Source organism: Ursus arctos, unplaced genomic scaffold (genome assembly GCF_023065955.2).
Source record: "Ursus arctos isolate Adak ecotype North America unplaced genomic scaffold, UrsArc2.0 scaffold_12, whole genome shotgun sequence".
Lineage (NCBI taxonomy): Eukaryota > Metazoa > Chordata > Mammalia > Carnivora > Ursidae > Ursus > Ursus arctos.
This window is the reverse complement of record NW_026622786.1, coordinates 12,177,110-12,201,308: the sequence shown is the minus strand read 5'-3', so window position 1 is coordinate 12,201,308 and position 24,199 is coordinate 12,177,110. Positions and strand designations below refer to the sequence as shown.

Here is a 24,199-nt window from a genome sequence, read left to right as displayed (position 1 = left end):
TGAATTCTCCGTTGATCTGTATGGACTTCATGTGTCGTTGTCATCTACTTATGCCAGCGGTAGCGACCAGTTACTTAATTCAGAAATCAGTTCCTCGTGATGGGAGATTATTTTTGGCCATTTATCTTACTGTGTTTATTTTGTTCGGCTTAACATAAAAGTGAATTTGTAGTCTCAGAAATGTACTCGCTTTTGACGGGAGAAGGCAGGCAAGAGCTGTTGTACGGCAGGGAGAAGCAGCAGCAAATTTTTTTGCCACAGGTGATTCAAATTTGACAATCCAGAGTGAACAGGAACTGATACTGTTAAAAATGACTGCAAACTTTTTTTTTTTTTGAAAACAATATGGACTGAGATCTTTTCTTACCTAATGTCATAGCAGTGATACTTTTGTGGTTTTATTATCAGCCTAGCTACCTCCATCGTTTTTGCTGCTAAATGCTGGGCTTAGGCTCCCTAGTTCAGTTACAAGGTAATGCCAGCTGCAGGTAACAAGCTGCAGATCTCCCTGGCTTGACATAATAGAAGTTTGCTTCTTACTCACATGACTTTCAGTGCTAGTGCTCCTGGTTGGTGGGCCTGCAGTGAGTCAAGGATCAGAGCCCAGGAATCTCAGCCTCCGGTGAGGAGAGGAAAGAGTTTGGAGGAGGGACACACATTTCTTTATGTCTTGAGCCCTGGAAACAGTGCCAACTAATCCCATGGCCCCAGCTAGAGGCTCGGGGGCCCAGGAAATGGAGTCCTTGTCTAGGCAGCTGTTTTCCAGTGGCAACTCTGTGCACCAAAGGAGGGGAGCATGAATTTTTGGTGTCAGTATAGCTGTCTGTGCTGTACTTAACATAAATTAATGTTTTACTATGAATTGTGTTACTGTCAGAGACATGAACAGGGTTCTGATTTCAGGATATCATGTTAAGCTTCAGTACGGTTCTCCCCCTCAGAAGTGGGCCCTGTCTCATTGGCAGACAAGGCAGAACTTCCTGATGCCAGGCTACGGAACAGCATCGTCAGGAGCTCTGTCCGCTGTTGGGTCCAAAGAATTTAGGCTACTCCACATATCATTGAATAAATGCTTCCATTTTCCTAGTGGGACCACAGAGGAAGCAAAATTTTGAAATTGATCTTGCTTATATCTGCAGGTTCTTAGAATTTGAAGATAGTGAGTGCCCAGCAAGATCTAATCATGCCTTCTGTTAAAGCCCCTTTGACGCCTAAATGTCCTAAATATTACCAGCATCTTATTCAGCTTCCCATTGTCATTTCTATACTTGTTTAACCCCTTCCTACGTAAAACCCTAGGCCCCTTGGGGGGTAAGGACTGTGTCCCACTGGTGTGTGTATTTCCAGTAGTGCCTTGCACGTTACAGGAGACTAGATAAGATTTACTAAAGGGAATCTTTCAAAGATCCTTTATGGAGCTTTGTAGCAAGACAGAAAAGAAACGGGTTGTACAGTTGTTGTTCCTGTGGTGTAAATACAATTGAGGAAATAATATACACATGAAACCTTAACTCTTGCAAACCCGGTACAGACGTGGACTGATGAATATGATGCCATCTGAGGTTTAGCCGAGGCTACTCTTGACTACGGTCTGACCCTTTTTTAGGTCTCCTGAGCAGTAAGACCAAGCCAGTGGCCTCAGTGAGTGGGCAGTCATCTGGATGCTGTATCACCCCCACAGGGTACCGAGCTCCACGCGGGGGGACCAGCGCAGCACAGCCACTCAACCTTAGCCAGGTAAGCGCTAGGGGCTGCTGCCTTCTGTTTGGGGCCCTCCCTCTTGTCACTCTCTGGAGAACCCTGCTTCTGGCTGGACTGCTGAATAAAGCCAAATGAAGCCCCTTTTGTGTCAGACCGTTTGGTGTTCTGTGGCCTGCGTCATATCTGCACGTGCTGTGTCCCTTTATTCCCTCTGTGTGTTGAGGATGCACGTTCCAGGTTTTCCATCAGACCTCCCTAGTCTGTCCTGGAAGATGAGAGAAATGTCTGGTATTTGGAAAGAGCCTGGGTGCTTTAGTCCATGCCTGCTTCTGTGCCAACACATGCTTTGCTACCAGATCCTCTTCCTTCATCTCCCAGGTCATAAGTAACCTTAGCCTCACACCGATTACGTGAGGCAAGAGACAGTGCAAAGCTTTGTGGCCACTTCATCAACTGGTTCTAGTTCTATGTGTTGGCTTGAGTCTGAGATCCCTCCTCCCCCTGCCACTGTGTGATCTGATGCGGTGGGGAGGGACACTATTCTATTTTTAAAAGGGGCACTATTCACTCTTTCTTCAGCTGAAATTCTGGTGCTTGTATGAGGTCTACCAGTAGTAAGAAAGTGTAAATATGAGGGTGTAACTGTGAGTGAATGTGTGTGTGTGTGTGTGTGTGTGTGTGTGTGTGTGTGTGTGTGAAAGAGAGAGAGAAAGCACATGGCAAGTGCAAATGTCAGTTCGAGTTAGTGCATGTGTTTTAGGCTCCACAAGTCAAGAGGGATATGAAGAACTTAGAGGAGAACAAAAGAAAACAATGGCAAGAAAGAAAGGTTAGGAAAAATTCAAATTCCCTGGCGCCAGAATAGGGTGAGTTGAGTCAACAGTTACTAACTTGCAGGAGCGGGTAACCCTGTGAACTCTTGATTCCCCCCTTGCCTCTGTCATACTTAAGAGCAAACTGCTGCTATCTGGGCTGGGTTAGGATCTGTTCTGCCAAGAGGTGGAGGGATGGAGGCTGACTTCTGGCAGCATTGCCAGTCTGGGAGAGTCTGTGCTGTGGAAGCCCAGGAACGGTACAGGTTAGAGCCTCAACTCTCCACTTGGTCTTTGGTGCCCCGAACCGGAATGACCTCGAGGTTCCTCACTCCCTTCTTCCTCCTTCCAGAACCAGCAGTCATCGTCCGCTCCAACCTCGCAGGAGAGAAGCAGCAACCCTGCCCCCCGCAGGCAGCAGGCGTTTGTGGCCCCGCTCTCCCAGGCCCCCTACGCCTTCCAACACGGCAGCCCACTACACTCGACGGGGCACCCACACCTGGCCCCAGCCCCCGCTCACCTGCCGAGCCAGCCTCACCTGTATACGTATGCTGCCCCCACCTCTGCTGCTGCCTTGGGCTCCACCAGCTCCATTGCTCATCTCTTCTCCCCCCAGGGCTCCTCAAGGCATGCTGCAGCCTATACCACCCACCCGAGCACTCTGGTGCACCAGGTCCCTGTCAGTGTTGGGCCCAGCCTTCTCACTTCTGCCAGTGTGGCCCCTGCCCAGTACCAACACCAGTTTGCCACCCAGTCCTACATTGGGTCTTCCCGAGGCTCAACAATTTACACTGGATACCCACTGAGTCCTACCAAGATCAGCCAGTATTCCTATTTGTAGTTGGTGAGCAGAGGGAGGAGGGGTCATGGCTGCCTGTTCCTGGCCCTGAGTTCTTAACAGCAGGCTGTGATGAGCTCCTCCCTTAAGCCGCTCTTGAAACTCCTTAGCCAGCAACTTGTTGTGCAGGGGCCCTCTGAAGCAGAAGGTTTTTCTCTGGGGAACCTGTCTTAGTGGTGACTGCATTGTCGTAGTCTCCCAAAGTCTGCCCTGTTTTTTAATTCTTTATTTTTGTGATAGCATTTTTGGTATTTGGAAGAGTTCAGAGCCCATCTTCTGCAGTTACCAAGGAAGAGAGATCGTTCTGAAGTTACCCTTTGAAAAATATTTTCTCTCTGACCTGATTTCTATAAATGTTTTTAAAACCAAGTGAAGCCCCTCTTTATTTAACTTTGTTTTATTGTAATTGCTGGTCAGAGGAAAAATGCTGATAGAAGGACTTGAAATCTGGTAACAAGTGAGAAAAGAAAAAATCATCACTTTTAGCTTGTTTAAACACCAAGACTTAATTGCCTGTTTTAAGAGTAGCTTACACAAGTCTGTATTTGACTATCAGGCATTTCTCCTCTCAAAATTTTACCTTTGTTTATGGGACATTAGACTACAGTGTTTTAGTTTTGTTTTCATGTCACGTTATACTTACTGGGCAATTGTTATTTTTGCAAAACTCTGTGTTACTCTTGGGATTCTCTCAGTTGCTCCTGTGTTTACTGTCAAGTCGTGTTAAAAAGGCAGCTCACCGTTTGCTGGTAACTCAGTGTGAGAGAATCCATACCTACCGCGAAAGCACTAGGTATTATTCTTTTTAAATGAAGTACCGTGCATTCTTCCTAAGTTATTTTTTAAGTCTTTCTCCGATTCAGCTTAAATTTTATTATTGGAAAAGCCATTCAGGTGGTCATTATTGTATGGTGGTGGTTGTCCTCTTATATGCAAAATCTCTCTGTATTATGCGATACTGGTATCGATGAGGTTTGCCTGAAGGTTGTTGGCATTGGTGAACTTTGCTTAAAGATTAATATGAATTTTCAGTAATACACCTCTCTCTCTTTGCCTCATCTCTCCCTTCTGTTCTATGTGATTTATTTGGGGAGAAAGCTAAAGGATCTGAAACCAGATAAGAACGTTGTGTACAGCTTTTATACTTTAAAGTAGCTTCCTTTGTATGCCAGCAGCAAATTGAATGCTCTCTTATTAAGACTTATACAATAAGTGCATGTAGGAATTGCAAAAAATATTTTAAAAATTTATTACTGAATTTAAAAATATTTTAGAAGTTTTGTAATGGTGGTGTTTTAATATTTTGCATAATTAAATATGTACATATTGATTAGAAAAATATAACAAGCAATTTTTCCTGCTAACCCAAAATGTTATTTGTAATCAAATGTGTAGTGATTACACTTGAATTGTGTATTTAGTGTGTATCTGATCCTCCAGTGTTACCCCGGAGATGGAATGGATGTCTCCATTGTATTTAAACCAAAATGAACTGATACTTGTTGGAATGTATGTGAACTAATTGCAATTATATTAGCGCATATTACTGTAGTGTTGAATGAGCAGGGGCATTGCCTGCAAGGAGAGGAGACCCTTGGAATTGTTTTGCACAGGTGTGTCTGGTGAGGAGTTGTTCAGTGTGTGTCTCTTCTTCCCTTTCTCCTCCTTCCCTTATTGTAGTGCCTTATATGATAATGTAGTGGTTCATAGAGTTTACAGTGAGCTTGCCTTAGGATGGACCAGCAAGCCCTTGTGGACCCTAAGCTGTTCACTGGGATTTATCAGAACAGGATTAGTAGCTGTGTCGTGTAATTGCATTGTTATCAGTTTCCCTGCCGACATTGAAGAATAAAAAACAGCAGCTTTTCTCCTTAACCACCACGTCTACCCCTTTCCAGTCTGGAATCTCAGCTGAGTTCTCACAGAAGCATTTTCCCCATGTGGCTCTCTCACGGTGCATTGCTACCTTGCTTCTGTGAGAATTTGGGAAGCAGGTGAGAGGAGTCAAGCCAATATGAAATATGTGGTTTTCTTTTTCTTTTTCTTTAAAGTATGTGCAATCACTTTTAGAATGAGATTTTTCTTTTCCTTTTCCCATGTGGCAGTCCTTCCTGCAAATAGTTGACATTCCTAGTAAAATATTTGCTTGTTGGAAAAAAACATATAACAGATCTGTTTATACCAAAGAGCCTGTTGTATTGCTTACCATGTCCCCATACGATGAGGAAGAGTTTTGTGATGCCGCTGGTGACAGGGAACTCACAGAAAGGTTTCTGAGCCGGTGAAGAATATTAAAAAGGAACCAAAGCCTGTTGAGTCATCGGGCTTTTGAGGTTTCTTTTTAACAACTTGAATATTCTTGGGGCTGTGAAATTGTCCTTGTACTCTCAGCTCCTGCATGGATCTGGGTCAAGTGGAGGGTACTGGGGATGGCGATGTTCCTGCCCATAAAAGACTTGGGGGAAGAAGGTTAACTCTAAGATATAGAAGTGTTCCATCTGAATTGAAAATTATGTACTTGAGGGCTAAGTCTAGGACTGGTTCTTTGTAGAGATGGCGTCAAGGAGGTGCAGGGTGGAGATGGGAGATTTCATGGAGCCTGGTCAGCAGGCTCTGTACCGGGTTGAACAGCGAGGAGCTGTCAAGGTATTTGGAGTTTCTTCATTGTCAAGAGTAAGGGCTTCCACAATGGGGCAGATAGTCAGTACAGCCTGCCAGGAACATGCTGGTGTTTTCTGCTTTTGCTTTGCTTTTCTCTCTTTGTGTGTGTGTGTGTGTGTGTGTGTGTGTGTGTGTGTGTGTGGTCATTCTCCTCAGTTGTGTTTGTACCGCTCTATTGGTGAAGATACCCAAGCAATTTGTATAGTTTCCGTCACTGGTGTTACACAGTTTTCTGGTCAGTGTGTGTGATCTTTGTGTTTCCTTTTTTGCCAAGCATATTTTGATTTTCTTGTTCAAAGGCAGACCTAATTTCTAGTGGAAACATTTTTTGTTCCTTATCTTTCCTCTACAAGGGATAAGATTTGTTGTTTTTGTAACAAATGAGATGCAGGAAAAAAAAGATACAAAACACTCCACTCCTGCCCCCCTGTCCAATAAGTGATTCCACTTCAGATGTGAGTCTTACTAACTTCATGGGGAAAAGGCAATACCAAGAGTGAGTCACCTTACTAGCAGTGTGTGGCTTTAAGAATTTTAGACATTTTCAGCCTTAGACTGCAAATTGGCATTTCACAGTTACCAAGATAAAAATCCATCTGTGTCTGCTGAATGTGTATATGCTCAATGTGGCTATAGATTCTGTCCCTGGGGCTTAACACTGCCAGCCCTGACAGGATGGGGGAGGCCTGCGAATCCGGTGAGTGGCTGGCCCGGGTCCTAGTGGCCTAACCTCAGGCCAGCGTCAGGCTTTACGGCCTTTCAGAACTTGCATTTCCAGCTTCTCCCCTTCAGGGTGAGAGAGAAAGTGGGGAAGGTTTAAGTACAGCCACTCTGGGCTCATCAGGACACTTGATCACTCCAGAGTTTTAACAGCTCCCAGGAGGGGATACTGCTGTCAGTGCTCAGCTCAGATACCAGCCCCAGGAACAAGAACTCCATTTCAAACAGTTCTGGCCATCCATCGTCCTCCACTAGAGGGGCTCAGCTTGACTGCCCTTAGCCAGGCAAGCACAGTAATGTGTGTTTTATTCAGCATTATTATGCAAAAACCCACTGGTTAGGTTGGTTTGTTTTAGGATAGGAAATGAAATTGCCTCTCAGTGACAGGAATGGCCCAAGCCTGCTTCCTATTTTGGTTTTTGGTTTTTTTTAACTGATGGATGGTGCAGCATGTCTACATGGTCGTTTGTTGCTAAACTTTATATAATGTGTGGTTTTGATTCAGCTTGAAAAATAATCTCACTACATGTAGCAGTACATTATATGTACATTATATGTAATGTTAGTATTTCTGCTTTGAATCCTTGATATTGCAATGGAATTCCAACTTTATTAAATGTATTTGATATGCTAGTTATTGTGTGCGATTTAAACTTTTTTTGCTTTCTCCCTTTTCTGGTTGTGCGCTTCCTTTTACAACAAGCCTCTAGAAACAGTTTCTGAGAATTATTGAGCTATGTTTGTAATGCAGATGTACTTAGGGAGTATGTAAAATAATCATTTTAACAAAAGAAATAGATATTTAAAATTTAATACTAACTACGGGAAAAGGGTCCATTGTGTAAAACATAGTTTATCTTTGGATTCAATGTTTGTCTTTGGTTTTACAAAGTAGCTTGTATTTTCAGTATTTTCTACATAATATGGTAAAATGTAGAGCAATTGCAATGCATCAATAAAATGGGTAAATTTTCTGATTCATGTGGCTGTTTTTGACTTCTGTTAGAGGGGTGCACAGGGGATCGACAAATGGCATCTGGGGAGTGGCTAAATACATCGCATCTGAACATCAGTGACGGGTAAGAGGCAGATCCGTCTTTCATACAAATCTCCATGATGGAAATCAATTGGGGTTGGTAGAAAACACTTCCCAAGAACCGAGTGTCCGGGCCCTAACTGCAGATCATCTGGTCCTGGCCCTCTGAAAGAGCTAGAACTTCTGACCCAGGGAACCAAATTTTGTTTCCTAGCATGTTCCAGCAACCATCTGAGGTATCATAATGAAAATCAGAATCAGCACGGAAGACGCTTGTTTTTCCCTCCTTTCAAGCCGCATTGTTAGAAGCATAGTCCTTTTGGAGAAGGAGCCCCTTTGATTAGATTTCTCTTGATTCTAAAATGAAGAAAATTCTCCTGATAGAGAATTAGAGATTTGTCTAGATCGATCACTGCAGGTCTCTGAATAAATGCTCTACTCGTTTGGCTTCTTTTGACACGTGTTTCAGGCCACATCCAGCCTGCAGTGGCCATTAATTCAGTGTGGGGTTCTGCTGTCGTGGTTGGGATAGAGAAATGAGACACATTAAGAAATGCCGTTTTGGACCATAACCAAGAGAAATGATCAATAGGCTCTTCTCTGCATTGGTAGGGAAGTCACAGCACATTTATTTTGATTTAGATTGCAACACATATCTTTTTCAGATTTTTTTCCCTAAATAAATGAACATGAAATGAGTGTGAACTGACTTAAATTTTCCCCAGTTTGGGTAAGAGAATATACCTACAAGCGTTCAGGTAAGAGAAAGCCAAGTAGAAAGGCTCTGCTGTCAATCTCACTTCCAGGAAATCAAGAATTAATTTAACCTGTCCATGATCTGAGTTTTTTTGGGTTTTTTAATTGTTTTTAAATCTCCATTATATTCTCTTCCTTAGGCTAAATCAGAGAGAGTTTGGGATAACCCCTTAAGTAGTTGGGTAGTCTGTGGGGCAATCTGTGTTTTAATGATGAAAATCCCTATAAATTCGATCTGCTTGGCTTGCTTTGTGGAAAATTTTCCACAGGACGTGAGAGGTCTAGGCCTTGGTGTCCCTGTGAATCCTGAGATGACACCAGGTGCTCATCACAAGATGGCGCCAGTGAGCTACAGAAGAAGGTAGCACAGACTTGACCACTGTGATCTTTTCTCCCACCTCTTCCCCTCAAACCTCATCTCCCCTGCTTCGAGCTTCCACTGGACAAGGCAGAAAACAATTCATGCTATTATTGCTGGGAAAGGAAAAGATTGATAATGGATGTTTCTTAAGAACCCAGCGCTGGAAGGAAGCGTACATTCTCCTCAAACAGGAATAGAGTGTCCTCTGGGGCCCCTGCCTCCCGCTGCTAGCTCCTTTTTCTGGGTGACTGCCCAGAAGGCCTCTGCCCTGGGGTTTCATCTCCTTCCCCTCTCCTGGGGAGCCCACAGCCTAGGCGGGAGGTGGTTAAGGCTTCTGGCTGCTCTGCCATAGGGCCATCTGTGTTTGATCAATCCAGGCGGAAAGGAGGGGGTGGGGGCTGTAAAGAGACTGTGAAAGCATTCCAGAGTAGTGAGAGAGACCCAAGATCCAGAAAGAGAGAAGGCACCGCCCCCACCCCGCCTCCCAAGCTAAGCGGCGGGCTTGAGTGCAAACGGCACAGGACCGCGCGCTCCTACTCCCGCCCGGTTCTCCCGCTGCCATGGGGCCCCGCACGCCTCTCCTCACCTTGTTCCTTTTGTCATGGCTGCGACCCCTTCAAGGACAGCAGCACCACCTTGTGGAGTACATGGAACGCCGACTCGCTGCCTTAGAGGTGAGTGACTCCTTTCTCTTCTGGACTCCACATCTGTTGATTCCCCCAGCGTGTCAGGGATCTGGGGACATGACGAGACGGGGCTCTGTGAGGACCTACAGAGAACTCTCTCTCTTAATGAGAGCAGCCTTACAACTGCAAGCCCCCCTCTCTCTCCCCACAGCCACAGAGCCATTCCCAAGCAAACAGGCCTTCGTGTTCTACCCTGAGAGTGCAGGGAATGAGGGGACAGCGGACAGGAGAGCTAGCGTGGTGGGAAAGCATCGCAGGAGGAGCTGCTGGTTCTGCGAGAGCTGCAAGTTCGCAGGGCGTCGCAGCTTTCTGTCTTCTTAACAGTTTGAAGTCTGTGGCTTTCCCAAGTGGAAATCTGGGCATGCCCAAGAGGAGAGCTGTACAGTGGAGCAGGACCGGCCTTCGCGCACGTAGGCCGCCCCGGAGGCCACGAGTGGGGGGAGAGGCCTGGGTGATCCGAGCCGGGCTTCTCGCACATTTAGCGTCTCTGAACATCTGGTTTCCTTTGGGGGGGGGTTGAAGGGGAGTCGATGCCTGGCTGAGTTCGTGCTTTCTCCCGTTCCTCACTCCCCGCCTGGGCCTCTCCCTGCCCGGGAGTTGTAACCCTTCAGCCCCTCTCCTGGCCCCCCTCCCGGCAGGAACGGCTGGCCCAGTGCCAGGACCAAAGTAGCCGGCATGCCGCTGAGCTGAGGGACTTCAAGAACAAGATGCTGCCGCTGCTGGAGGTGGCCGAGAAGGAGCGCGAGGCCCTCAGAACTGAGGCCGACACCATCTCGGGGAGAGTGGACCGTCTGGAGCGGGAGGTTGACTACCTGGAGACCCAGAACCCAGCCCTACCCTGTGTGGAGGTTGATGAGAAGGTGACCGGAGGCCCTGGGATCAAAGGCAAGGGCAGAAGAAACGAGAAGTACGACATGCTGACAGGTAAGCGGTCCGAAGGCAGAGCCCCGACACTCGCAGGACCTGTGTTGTGCCTTGGTTCTTGCCTGTTCTTCTCCTTGTCCCAGAGCCCACTTTGGCCCGATCTTCTGGAATCTGCTTTAGGGGAATCTCTGTAATGACAGGTCCATTGCGAGCGTTTCTGGGGACCCAGGCCTCTGTGGCACGCCCTTTTCCCTATCCTCCGTAAGAGTGGAGGCGCCCACTGGCCTATGCCCACTGTCCTCCAGATGGCCCACCCTGGGGGGGCTCCCGCAGCGGGCATCCAACTCCTGCCCGTGTTGCCTTGTCCTGTGCTTTTCTCCTTCCCCACCAGACTGTGGCTACACAATCTCTCAGGTGAGATCCATGAAGATCCTGAAGCGGTTCGGTGGCCCAGCTGGTCTGTGGACCAAGGATCCCATGGGGCCAACAGAGAAGATCTACGTATTAGATGGGACACAGAACGACACGGCCTTTATCTTCCCAAGGCTGCGGGACTTCACCCTCGCCATGGCCGCCCGGAAAGCTTCCCGGGTCCGGGTGCCCTTCCCCTGGGTAGGCACGGGGCAGCTGGTGTATGGTGGCTTTCTTTATTACGCCCGGAGGCCTCCTGGAGGACCCGGAGGAGGCGGTGAGCTGGAGAACACTTTGCAGCTCATCAAATTCCACCTGGCAAACCGGACCGTGGTGGACAGCTCCGTATTCCCGGCGGAGGGTTTGATCCCCCCGTACGGGCTGACAGCAGACACGTACATCGACCTGGCCGCTGACGAGGAGGGCCTTTGGGCCGTCTATGCCACTCGGGAAGATGACAGGCACTTGTGTCTGGCCAAGTTAGACCCCCAGACCCTGGACACCGAGCAGCAGTGGGACACCCCGTGTCCCAGAGAGAATGCCGAGGCTGCCTTTGTCATCTGCGGGACCCTGTACGTGGTCTATAACACCCGCCCTGCCAGCCGCGCCCGCATCCAGTGCTCCTTTGACGCCAGCGGCACCCTGACCCCTGAAAGGGCAGCACTCCCGTATTTCCCCCGCCGATATGGGGCCCATGCAAGCCTCCGCTATAACCCCCGAGAGCGCCAGCTCTATGCCTGGGATGACGGCTACCAGATTGTCTATAAGCTGGAGATGAGAAAGAAAGAGGAAGAAGTCTGAGGACCTACTCTGGTTGGTGAATCTCTCTCACCTCTACACATTTTTTATCTCCACGACGTTTCCCGCTCCTCGTTCTCCAGATGTGGGCAAGTTGTGGTTTGGGGCCTGTATCTGCAGCCAATGGAAGCCAAATTCTCACAGCCCCTCCGGTTCCTGTGGGACCTTAGATCTTGAGAGATCCTTTTAGAGCTGAAAGAGAGACAGCCCTAAGTGTCCACTCCCCTCCTGCCCCGTGGCAATGAATTTCTGGCCAAAGACCACACAGACCCCGTGCTCTGACCCTTGTATGGGGGCAACCCCAGCAAATGGGCAACAGAATATTGCCTCAGTGTGAGTCCTGGTGGGCCGGGCGGGGGGAGAGTTCTAGGAGGAGGGGACTTCAAGCTCTGGCTGTCTCCCTTCTCCGTTTAGTGCCCTGGAGAACTGAGCTTTCTCCACACCATTTTGTATTGCAAAATTTTGCATTAAAAGGAAAATCCACTGCTCCTCGCCTGTGTTTGCTTGGGGTGGCCCTCAGATCAGATTTCTCCCCGTGACCCTCCATTTTCCTCCTCCACCCCATTGCCACTCCTTAAGCCACATTAGGGACTTGGCTGGGCTCTCTTGCTGAGGGAGAGGGGACTTCTCTGGTTACAGATTTTACCGGGAGGCGCCTGGGGAAGCACAGAATCCCGCCACTTTAGGACACGGGCCGAGAAAGGCTTCCCTCCACACCCACCTCTCCTCCACCAGGCCCTCCCAGAGCCGCCCTCCCAGAACTGCCCTCCCAGAGCCGCCCTTGGCACCGTGCCCCTCGCCGCCAGACTGGGGCCCAAGGGCAGAGCTTCCAATTCCAGCTCTCAGAGGGTTTGAACGAGAAAATGGATTCGAGTCGCACTGGACTGTAGTGTGAAGACCAGAGCCCTGAATGTGTTTTCCGAAAGAACTTCCCGTCTCACTTTGGAGGTGGACTCTGCCCCAGCCCCAGCCCCCCACTCCCCTCCCCAGCCTGGGGCAGTCCGCTGGGCCGGTTGCACAATCGAGCTTGCTTGAACCGCGCTGATTTTCCTGCTGCCACGGCGTCTGCGGTTTGGGCAAGGAGGAGGGGCAGTGACCATGCCGCAGATGTTAGCTTTACCAGTTTCCCAACACATCTCTCTGGTCACCCCCACCACAGTCCTGGAACCTGGCTGAAGTCTGGCTGGGAGTCCTGGAAACGTAACCCTTTCCTGCCCTGGACTCTGGCTCAGAATTACAGAAGGCCATTGGGGAAGGGAGAGGGACCCAGAGAGGAAAACCCTGGCTTTTTTTTTTTTCTTTTTTAAAAGATTTTATTTATTTATTTGTCAGAGAGAAAAAGCACAGGGGAGCAGCAGGCCGAGGGCGAAGCAGGCTCCCCGCTTAGCAGGGAGCCCAATGCATGGGGCTGGATCCCAGGATCTGGGGATCATGACCTGAGCCAAAGGCAGACACTTAACCCACTGAGTCACCCAGGTGCTCCAAAACCCTGGCTTTTGGACTCTTGTCCCTCCGAATGTGCTGAGCTCTGTGCCGGGCCCCACTCCAGCCTCATGTCCCCCGTCCGGCATTCAGCAACAAGGTGGTGTGAAGGACAAGACCCCCCCTTTCTGGGGACAAGACCCACTGCCTTTCTGGGGAGGTAGACCTCAGGCAGCCCGAGGGTCCTTGTGGTTATTTACCTCAGTGTGGGGAGGAGAACAGAACACATCTTTTCCCTAAAGGACACCCCCACCCCACTCAGGATAAGGTGGATCAGCCAGGGCCCTGTGAGCCTCCTTTTTGTCTTCTTTTCTTCCCTCCCCAAGCAGAGCTGCCCCTGACGTAGGTTGGCGAGGAAGGGAAAAGAAAGACAGTGAAGCACCCCACAAAGGCGCTATTGTAGGGAGCGCGGGGCGGGTGGGGGCTCGCTCCCATTCAATTCTCTCCTAATGTGGGGCTGGCAACGGTAATCACCGCCTGTCACCCACACAGGGGGCTGCCCACGGAACATCTGGCTCTGGCAGGCGAGCACGGGAGGGGTGTGGAGGAGGGAGGGAGCGCTCACTGGAGGCCTGGAGAGAGGGGTCCCGGTGGAGGGGAGGGGCAGCCTGGCACGGTCGCTGAGTCGCTGCGTGTGTGCGCCTGTGTGTACGTGGGGAGGATGGCCTCCCTGCGAGTGTGACACTCTCACAGTGTGATTACAAGCTGCCAAGAGGCTGGGGCCGGGTCTGTGGCTTATCTTGATAGGGCAGCAAACATCAGGAATGGTTTTGGATGACCCTCAGGAGGGAACAGCTCGGAGACTGTGTGCGCACGACATCAGTGTGAGGAGCAGAGTGTAAAATCCGGGGCCTTCTGCCTCCCGTGTGGCGCCTGTCCTCGTAGCGTCTTTCTTTGCCTGAATCCTCAATGAGAAAGGCAAAAACAGCCCTTCTTCTTCTTCTCCTTCTTCCTCTTCCTCTTCTTCTTTGCCTCAATTTTCTTTGGAAAAGTTCACTCACACTTTTCTGAAAGGGCAGAAATCTCTGGGGCCTTGTCATTTATGACTTTTTGCTCTTTTTCTTTTTGGCTCCCCGTACAAGAGCTATGGCTATTTTGGAAGCGTTTGGGAAGGTGAGTGGAACAGCGTGGGCAGAGCCAGTGAACTGTCCAAATTCATTAAGCTACATTATCTGCTCAAGGAGAGCGCCTCCGGAGCTGAATCCTATCATCAGAAACCAGCCTCGCCGCCCCTTCTCAGACCCTCTCGAACCCATCACTTGGCACAGACAGGTCGTGACCTCTGGTTTGGGTTGAACAAAAGGCAACGACAGCAGAGCCCCTGATGGGGAGAGGGGGCTAAACCCCCAAAGAGAAGGTCCACATCTGCCCCCCCCCCAGCCCCACACGGCTCGGCTGCTGGGGCCCAGCTGTCGGCCACATCAGTGGTCCAGATGTTGCCTTTCCATCACGAGGCCGATGCAGAGGGCTCCCCTTCCCGCTACTCCAGCCCCCAGAGTCTCCTGCCCGAACACCCAAGCTCTTCGCTTTGTTCTCAGTACCTTCTCGTCCCTGGTGCTGGTCTTTGCATCTGCGCGCTGGAGAAACCAGTGATCGTCTTGCCATTTTCATCAAGGAGCCTGAGCCAGTGTTGTCGGAGCCCTGGTTGGCCGGGAGGGAAGGGCAGAGATGTTCGGATGAAGTTGTTGATTCAGCTGTCAGTGCTTCCTCTGGGACAGGGCTCTGGGCTAAGCAGGAAGCAGAGCCCTTTCCAGCCTCTTCCTCCTCCTCCAGGCTCAGTCCCTCTCCTAGCGCACGAGCCCCTTCCTTCCCTGAGGCTCCTGGGACCCTCCGCTGACACTGTTCCCAGGTCTCTACCTGTTTAGGTCAAAACATGCTCATTTGGGGAGCTGTTGAGGTATTTGTCCCAGCCTCCGGGGACGGCTGTCTCTAGGACCCGCTGTCCAGCCTCTCTGTGACTGCCTGGGCTGGGCGGTGTGGTCTCCACTGCAAGAACTCTGCTGTCAGAGCGGGGGTGTCCCCCCACCCTTCGCCCCTATCAGCCACTGCAGCTTCTCCCGGCTCCTCGGCCCCAGCAGCCCGGACGCGCCCTCCTTTTCTACTCCTGCCACCAGCCACCACCGAGGCCGAAAAGCTCTCCTCTGCCTGCTCTTTAACTTCTGCTCTCACAATGCAGAGCTTAAAAGATTAAATCTTTATTTATGGATTTAATAACACCACAGAAGAATTATAAATGTGGAAGCCGATGTATTACTTTAAAGGGCAGACCTCTCAGCACCGTCTCTCCAGAACATGGGTTCGGACGGTATCTAGAGTTGGACACCTCTCCAGAGCCCTCGGGCATGACCCCCGGGGGTCTGCCCCTCCGCCCAAACTCCACCCTCTCTCAGAATGGACACCCACACTCCCTGGCCTTGGCTGTGTGGCCCAAAGGGAACAAATCACATTCTCTCTCCTGGGGATTGAGAATTGCAGGTGAGAGATGTTAGATCTGAGACAGTGTTTGGAAGCATCTTTTGCCCTGCTGCTGAGAGGCCGCAAGAGCCAGCCTGCAGGGGGGAAAGGCTGGGGGGGGGGGGGGACAGAGGCCGAGGCCCCCGAGAAAGGGCCGCTGAGCGTGTGTCCTCTCCCTACCCATCCCCCGGGCTCGCCCTGCTCTGCTAGCCTGGCTTCTCCAAAATGCCTCATTCCTTAAAACAGATGCTCCCTTTCTCGCTTGCTTTTCTTTTCTTTCTTTTCCTTTCTCTTTTTTTCTCTTTCTATGAGTGGGTTTCTATTTCTTACAACCCGAAGACGGACGACTCCTCATCCTCAACTTACCTCCCCACCAAAGACATTCACCCTGTCCCCTGGACTGCTGGACAGGGGGCCTGGACCCACTACGATGTTCCTCTTTGTACATGACCCAGAGGACACACCAGGATAATGGAAGAACCTCTGTAGGCCTGTCATACTTCCTCCCTGTCACCTTCCGGACCGGGGGGGGGGGGGGGGGAGTTCCGCTTTCCTGCTGTGTTCATTTGTGGTGTGTTCTTTCTCCAGCCGAGCTTGGGGTACAGTGTTCTCTGTGGCAATATTAGAAAGTGCACGAACTTTAGAGTCTGGCAAGCTTGGCGTCAGAGTGCCTGGGATCAGAATCTGGTCTGTCACTTCCTGCTGCGGTACCTGGAAGAAGTCACTCACTACCTTATCTGTAAACCGATAGTATCTGCCCAATAGGATTGTTGCGGCGAGGATTGGAGCCGATATATGGAAACTGTTGAGCAGTGTGGACAATCAGTATGGGGCTCTGAAAACCCCACTTCGCTGGGGAGGCTCGTCTGACCGTTTCCACTCCCACCCCACAGAGTCGGGGCGCCTTTCCTCTGGGCCCCCATTTACCCTGGGCACATCCCAGCTGTGGCCTATATCACCATGTACTGTATCTTGCTCATCTTTGTGTCCCCAGAGCACAGCTCATAGATGGGGCCCCGTAAATACTGGTCTTCAGGTTCCCCCACTAGACTGTGAACCCCTGGAACTCTGGGCATATTTGTCCGAACTCAGGACCTAACTCAGAAGGGGCACGTCGCCAGCACGTGGTGAGTGTTCTCGGCAGCATTCTTCAATTCAGTTGGACAAAGACAAGCGACAGAGAAACAGTGAAAGCAGTCTCCCTCAACTGCAGGACATGCCGGCCTTCCCACTGTGGCAATCTCTAGCTCCAGCATCGAAAGGCAAAGTCTCAAGCTAAGCCAGCACCTCCAAGCCCTGTGACCACAAGGGAGGAAGGCAGTAGAAGGTAATGGAAGCTGCTTCTTCAGGATCTGGGTCCTGGCACGGGTTGTGGAGCAGGTAAAGCTGCTCCCACCCCAGCCCTGCCCGCCCCCCTCCCGCCGCTTGCCGCTTTCTTGACCTCCGTGAGCCTCCATTTCTTCACTCATAGAACGTGGGCAGCTGTACCCATTTCACAGATCACTGTGAGAACTGAACGGAGCAATTCCTGTAAAGCAGTGAGCCCAGTGCCTGACGCATAGTAGGTGCCCAATAATTGTCATTCCTGTTATTGTTAGTGATGTCGTCATGATGGCAGAAGTCTCTTCAGAGAGCAAAGTGCTCGTGCATTTAATCTCCTTCTATCTTTACAACAATTCCATGACAGAAGCAGGTCTCAGGAACCTGGGGGGTACAGAGATGGAGACACTTTGTCTAAGGCCACATGGCTCGTAAGTACTGGGGCAGGACCTGTGTCGCGCAGGCTGAGGGAGGAGAGGAAAGAGCTGGAGCTCTGCACTCGAGCCGAGTTCCAACCCTTGCTCGGCCGCTCCCTCGCCACGTCAGCCTGAGCGCACCAATTCTCTGGGCTTCAGGGATTATTACCCACCCCAGAGCTGGTGAGGAAAGGACGAGCAAGGGTTTGCAAAGCAGCCGGCAGAGCACCCAGAATACTAAAGGTGCTCAGTAAATGCTCATTCCCAGGGCTGATTCTTGCTGTCTTACCGTGAGGAGTGTGCTGGTGGCCATCTCTGGTGTTCTAAACCGTTTGTCTCGCTCCAGACGGGTGGCTCGGGCTGCCCTCTCTCTCCATTTGTACGCTGTCTGTGGGAAGACACGCCGTCATCAGGAACGGCGGGGCTCCCAGCCTGCACCTCCCCCTTTTCTCTGCGCCTAACCCAACCCAACAGCAGGGATGTGCGTGTTTGGTTTGGGGGTTTAGTCATCTTCCCGCCGCCTTTTTTTTTTTTAAACATAGTGCTCCCCATGCTGCCTTTTTCCCTCTCCCATATTTTCTCTCAAAGATATTTTAGCTGTTCAGCATGGGTCCCTGGCAGGCGCACCTGGAGGGTGGTGCGCTCCCAGCCTATTGACTTTTTCAACTTCGCTTGCTGTCGATCTTGACAGACCCTTCAACACGGGTTGCACTTGGTCTTACGGATATTTATGACGGTCCGAGCGCACGTGATCTTTGTTCTGTAGCTGCTGAATGCAGTATTCCAGACCGGTAAATCCGTGCGGGTGTCAGGCGTGCGGGCTGCTCTCCATCTATTCTGCTTGCCCTTTTGGAGGAAGGCAGAGAGTGCAGAGAGAGCACAAGGGGAAGAGGAGGACCCTTCTTGGTGTGACGGGTCCATGTGGCTGAGCGTCTCAGCTTCATTGACGGTGTGACCTTGATCCAGGCGCTAACCCCTCCGAGCCTCAGTTTGTTCATTTGCAAAACAGGATTATGGGACCTGGATTACCACCTCATAGGATTGTTGAGGTTCAAGCCCTAAGGCATAAAGCTTCTAGCACCCCCAGGAAGGAATCTTAGGAAACACTGAGTTTGGCTCCCTCATTTTACAGCTGAAGAAACTGAAGTCCAGAACCTCTTGGAGGCGAGGACCGTACCTTACCCATCTTTCTACCTCTGGATCCAGAATCAGGTGCATACTGGGCATCCAATAAATATGTTGTAAGGGAGTTGAGTGACCAGCTAGCTCACAGTGACATATCTATGGTTAATCTCTCGTGATGACTCAGAGTTATTATCAACATCAATGCCTATACCGTGCTGCTACGCCAGGATGCCTTCGGAACCATTATGCTGAATACAATGTGGCTACCATGCTTTTCCACTTATGTTTCTTCTCTTAACCTCTCTCACTGTCACCTGTCAGTTCTCTCTGTAGCCACTGGATCCACTCGGAGGAATCTGCATCACTTTCTAATTAGCTGTGCCCTCTAGGCTGGGACAGAACAAGAGTGAAGGGCTTTGAAGATTTAAAGTTGGTACCATGATGGGAGTCCCAAGGAATGTGGCAGAATATTCCAGAGACCAGAAGCACAGCCTCTCTTAAGCTTGAAGTGGCCTGAAGTCATCTGGTCTCATCCTCTCAAGACATACAAGTATTTTCTACCTCACTGTACCCTTTCTACACACTGCGTGATTAGTTTACTCAGCAAAACGGGTGCATGGCGGTGGCTGGTACTGGCTGAGCAATGCACTGGTTTCTGCCCCCTGGATCTCTACCCAGTGACCTGGATTCTTCGTTCCTTTTCCCTCCCAGCCAAGGGGAGGGAAACACACAGAGATGTGGGTTTCTCCTCTCCTTTCTGATGATGACCTAGTAAATTCCCTTCTCTTCTTCTCTCTCTCCTTGGCAGCCCTCCTGACCGAGGTGAAATATGTTTTGCTGTTGTAAACAGTAAAGGTGTAAACTAGGAGCACTTGCTTAATAATAATTCAGGAGGTAAGGGAGACATGGGGGAAATGTGAGTCATATCACTGGATTTTCGATTGAGATAGGAGTCATCTCATTTATATGAAACTTCAGTGTTCAGTTGAAAGCCTGTAAATTGCAGATAGGTTATCAGCCATAAATTGGGATTTATGTTCTGTGGGTTTTTTTAATGAGGGCAAATCAGGCGGCTCGACACTCGTACTGATTCACGTCTGGAGAGTGCCAGCTGGCTCACCCTTACCGCGGGCAGGGCAGCGGAAGGGCTCGGAGCGGACATCGAGGCCCACGGTGTAGGCGATATCAATACCTCCCTCCCGGGGATGGTGTGATGACTAAATGAGATAATGTATGTGAAAGGGCTTTGTAAATCACAAAGCCCATGAGTGCATACAAATGCCAGCTGCTCCCAGTATCCATTTCAAAATTAGCCTCAAAATCTCATGTCTGTGTTGGGTTTCGGGCAGCCAAGGAACGGGACCGGCCGTGGAGCCCATCTGGCAAGAAGGAGCAAAGGGATGCTGTACAGGTGAGAAGTCGAAATTAGGGGAGTCGATTATTAGGAACAAAAGGAACTTGAAGATACCCCAGGCTCAAAAAGGGGCTCTGAACGCTGTCTTACCTGGACCCTGTATGGGATTGCACTGCTGTAAAGGGTCATCAGCAGGCAGGGAAGACAAAGCCAGAGATGGCGCTCAAACGGCATGGTTCAGAACACACTGGAGAGCAGAGGGAAGCCCAAAGCCTAGTCCGCGGAGCAGGAAGACAATCGGGTGAGACACAGGTCCGAGTCAGGAAGTCCCCTGAGAGACGCTGCCGTCTGGACGGAGCCCACGTGAGAGGCAGTATCTGTGGGAACACTTCAATGTCAAAGCCAACTGGGACAGACAATGGATTAATTAAAAACGTAATGAATATTGATGAAGTATTTACTATGTGCTACATGCTTATTTACAATATTGAATAAGACAGACATGGACGTGTCTTCGCAGCCTGGGGACTGGGGGGGATAAAGGGATGAATAAACAGGCAACTATGTCACAGTGTGGTGGGATTAGAGGACAGGGGGAGCGTCTACCCTAGCCTTGCCTGGGGGAGGGGTGGGGCAGCTTCTGGAGGCTCAGCCTGAGCCAGAGGGACACCCCCATGGGCTCCTCCACACACCACTGCCACTGCTGTCGTGACCACTCACTGGCCCATGGCAAGAGGCTCCCACTTGACCTTTGTCCACGCGTCTCTCCGGGCACCCACACCTGTGTCACTGTGTCTCACTGTCATTATTTGTTACTGGACCCAGGTCCCCAGATCAGCTGTGGAACTGCCCCTGTCTGTGGCAGCCCCGAGAAAGCTGGGACAGGACCTGCCTCTTGACCGAGTCAGTATCTCATGCTTGAGAGGTGTTAAAATAGAAAGAGGAAAAGGCAGGAAGGCACAGAGAGAGGAAGGAGGGTCTTTACTGGCCAGGGGCTGTCCTCTCCTCCCAAGGATGTTCTCTATGACCTTGAGAGGCCAGTGCCCACACACGAGGTCTTTTCACAGGTGTAAGCTCTCCAGAAGCAGCTGCTCCTCTCCTGAATGTCCAATGTGCCAAAGGCCAGGAGCCAGAGGGCCAGAACCCAGCAGCCATCTCTCTTGTCTTGCACACCGTTTTGTCTGGGAATCTCCTGGTAACAGGGGACCTTGTTGCCAGCCTTGAGTTCCCTGGAGCCTAGATTCACTGGATGCAGCCTCGAACTCACACTTGCCTTGGGCTGCGGCCACCACACAGAAATAATAAACAGCGCTGTCTCCCGAGCCCTATGCACCTGCCGGATACGGCATGAATGCAGTGGTCTCAACGCTCAAAACAACGGATCCCACCAACAAATATTTAACGAGAGCCAGGCTTTGTGCTGGTGGTCAGGGAGGACACCGTGATGACTTTTGTGCCTCTGGAGCTGACGATGCGGGTGGGATGGGGGAACAGGGAGGGTTACAGGTGGGATGATAAACGGGCACCTGTTTCCCTCTGCTACCTGATTTCCGGAGTGGTTGGAGAGTAGTGCCTTAAGAGAGGGTCCTTCGTAAAATCCCCAAGGAGGAAGCGGTCATACTCCAACAGGGGGAGATTTGAAGGGGCTCCGTAAAGGGGTGACATCTGAGGTCGGCCTTGGAGGGAAGACTGGACCTAGAGCAGGTTCCAGGAGAAAGGACTAGCGTGAACAAGGGTGGGGAGGCGCGTCAGGACAGGTGTGGTCAGGAAATAGCCACTAGGTTAGTGCTTTGAGAATATAAATGGCCTCTAACTGCAACACGGTAGGTTTAAAGCAGAAAGACTTGAAGGATTTTGGCTGATATCAGGTTTATGTAAGTAGGTACTGTGAAGTGCGGCTGTTGCAAAAGGTGACCCTTCTTAGGCTGCGTAAGTGGAAGCCCAGCATTAGTGTGAAGGAGGGGAAACGGTCCTGTGTCGCTCTGCTGTGGTCAGGCTGGGGAAGCAATGTTCTTTTCTGTCCTGAGGAAGACGATAATTAGAGCTGCTACCAGTTATTAGGGACCTGCTGTGGCCGAGGCTCCTGTGAGATGTTTGCATGCACTCTTTTCATTTTTATTATTTTTTTAAGATTATTTATTTATGTCAGAGAAAGCAGGAGGGGCAGAGGGAGAGAGAGAATCCCAAGCAGACTCCTCGCTAAGTGTGGAGCCCAACGCGCGGCTCGATCCCACGACCCTGAGATCAGGGCCTGAGCCGAAACCAAAAGTTGGATGCTTAACCAAGGGCGCCACCCAGGCACCCTGACATGCATTCTTTTTCATCCCAACAGCAATCCTGAAAACTAGGTATTATCATCTCCATTTTACAAGTAAGAGAACTGAGCCTCCAACAGGTTGTCATGGGCCAAGTTCCCTGGGCAATGGAGTAGATGACACCACTGAGAAGGCCCATGGTAAATAAGAGCTCTGCCATCAAACGTCTGAAAGGTCACCAGAAGGAAAGGGGATAATACTTGTTTAATCTGGCCCCAAAGTGTAGAAAGAGGTTCTCAGTACAAGTTAGTTGCCAGAAAGAGTTTCACTTAACAAAAGGAAGAATAGTCAGCCCTGTGCCAGAATGTTTTGTGTTATCTTTGGTGATAGTGAGCTCCCTGTTCCTGGAGGTGTGCCAGCAAAGGCTGGATGAATGGTGGGTGGGCTTTACAAAGGATGCAAGTGTTAGAGGGGTGAAACTAGATGCCCCTTACAGTATTTTCCAACATTCAAACCTTGTTCCATTTTTCAGCAAGATAAAAAAGAGGAAAAGTCAAGAGGGAAGAGGTTCAAAGAACATGGGATGGCTGGCCACAGGGCAAACCTCTGCGTGGTGCATTTTAACAAATGAGAGGGGTTCTTCTGGCCACTGGGTGAGGGGTAGAGCTGGGGCTCTGCCCGACCCCACCCCTGACTTGGCCTCAGGTGAAGTCTCCTGGAGAAGTTAGAGGAAGGAGAAATTTAGCATGTGCATTTCTGCTTAAGCAACTCTGCATCCGTCTTTCACAAGCTCTGGCTCAGGCAGGTGTCTGGCTGTGGTTTGAATCTGATTTGTTTGCATTTCTGCAGCAGGTGGTCGCTGTGACTGGCTGCAAAGGGAGAGATTTGCTTTGCACATAATTTAATACAAGGGTTAGTTAATGAGTTTGCTCCCCCTCAGACAAGGGGAATCAACACACTTCCGCCAGCCTTGCCCTCGCTTGGTCGTTAGCAGGGATGCTGCTCTGTGAGCCTTGTTAGTTTCATGTGATCACAATTCACGGGTGATTTGCTGTAACTCCTGATATTAAAAACCTCTGAGTGAGACATGCGGAATGAATAATGGTCTGTAGTGAATTTGTTAATGAATTTCCTTTCTGCTCTCCAAAAGAAGGGACAGGCAAAAAAAAAGGGGGGGTGGTCTTAGATGAGGGAAAGACCATAATACTCTGCAAATCAGAGTTCTTGATGATTCTGGTGAGAAAGCAAGCAGAAATTGCTTCTCAAAAAAAAAAAAAAACTTCTGTTCTCAGGAGGGACTGTCATTAATTTCAGGGTAGAAAATGAGTTGGCATCTTTCTGATATCCTTAAAATAGAATAAATAAGCAGTCACCTTAAGGGGAAAAAAGGAGGTTATGATCCAGGGTTTAAATAATCTTGGCTGGCTTCTCATTTGCATATATATGATAAAGTATGCCACTGTTCCAGAGGTTGATTGCTGGGAAAGTGGACTCAGGAAGAATGAAAATCTGTTCAGCAACAGGTGAGGAAGTAGTGGGACCTCCTGCCAACTCCCCCAGGCATGGTGCCGGTCTGTAAGCCCTCACCTGCTGTGTCGGGGTGCCCTGCTCCAGGCCGACAGCTTCCTGGACACGTGACCCCTGCAGCAGCAGAATGCTCCCCCTTAGGAGGGCCCCACACTTGGTGTAATAATGTTCTGCTGTTGCTGTTTTGAAAAATCTTAATTTTCTTTAAAGATTTTATTTATTTATTTGAGAGAGAGAGAGGGAGAGAGCACGAGCAGGGGGAGCAGCAGGCAGAGGGAGAGGGAGAAGCAGGCTCCCTGCTAAGAGGGGAGACCGGTGCAGGACTCCATCCCAGGACCCTGGGATCATGACCTGAGCCAAACGCAGATGCTTAACTGACTGAGCCACCCAGGCACCCCACGAAAATCTTAATTTTTGTAAAAGGAGCTCCTTGCTTTCATTTTGCACTGGGCCTTGCAAATTATTTAGCTGGCCCTGCCAATGATTCTTCCGTCGATCAATGACCTGCCCTATGTTCATCTGGCTTTTCCACCTCTGCCTTTTCTCAGAAGGCAAAGTGATAAGAAGTTTGCTCAATGAGTATTGGATAAAGTATATATTTGCCTTTTAGAAAGGTGGACAG

At 50.0% G+C, this 24,199-nt stretch overlaps 2 protein-coding genes across 5 annotated transcripts in view; both read left to right on the top strand.

Annotated features, from left to right (window-relative positions):
• The window catches only part of HIPK1 (homeodomain interacting protein kinase 1), a 48,855-nt gene extending 41,146 nt beyond the window's left edge, over window positions 1-7,709 (top strand). For all 4 annotated transcript variants that reach the window (XM_026483701.4, XM_026483700.4, XM_026483698.4 and 1 more), the window contains exons 15-16: window positions 1,607-1,737; window positions 2,866-7,709. In XM_026483701.4, the coding sequence (XP_026339486.1) occupies window positions 1,607-1,737; window positions 2,866-3,354 (620 nt within the window). In that variant the 3' untranslated portion in view covers window positions 3,355-7,709. The remainder of the gene's footprint in view (window positions 1-1,606; window positions 1,738-2,865) is intronic.
• A 1,590-nt stretch (window positions 7,710-9,299) lies between these two features.
• On the top strand, window positions 9,300-12,132 carry OLFML3 (olfactomedin like 3). Its single transcript, XM_026483704.3, has 3 exons — window positions 9,300-9,559; window positions 10,210-10,495; window positions 10,827-12,132. The coding sequence occupies exons 1-3, from the start codon at window positions 9,446-9,448 to the stop codon at window positions 11,645-11,647; spliced, it is 1,221 nt and encodes a 406-aa protein (XP_026339489.2). The 5' UTR covers window positions 9,300-9,445; the 3' UTR covers window positions 11,648-12,132.
• The last annotated feature ends 12,067 nt before the right edge of the window (window positions 12,133-24,199 follow it).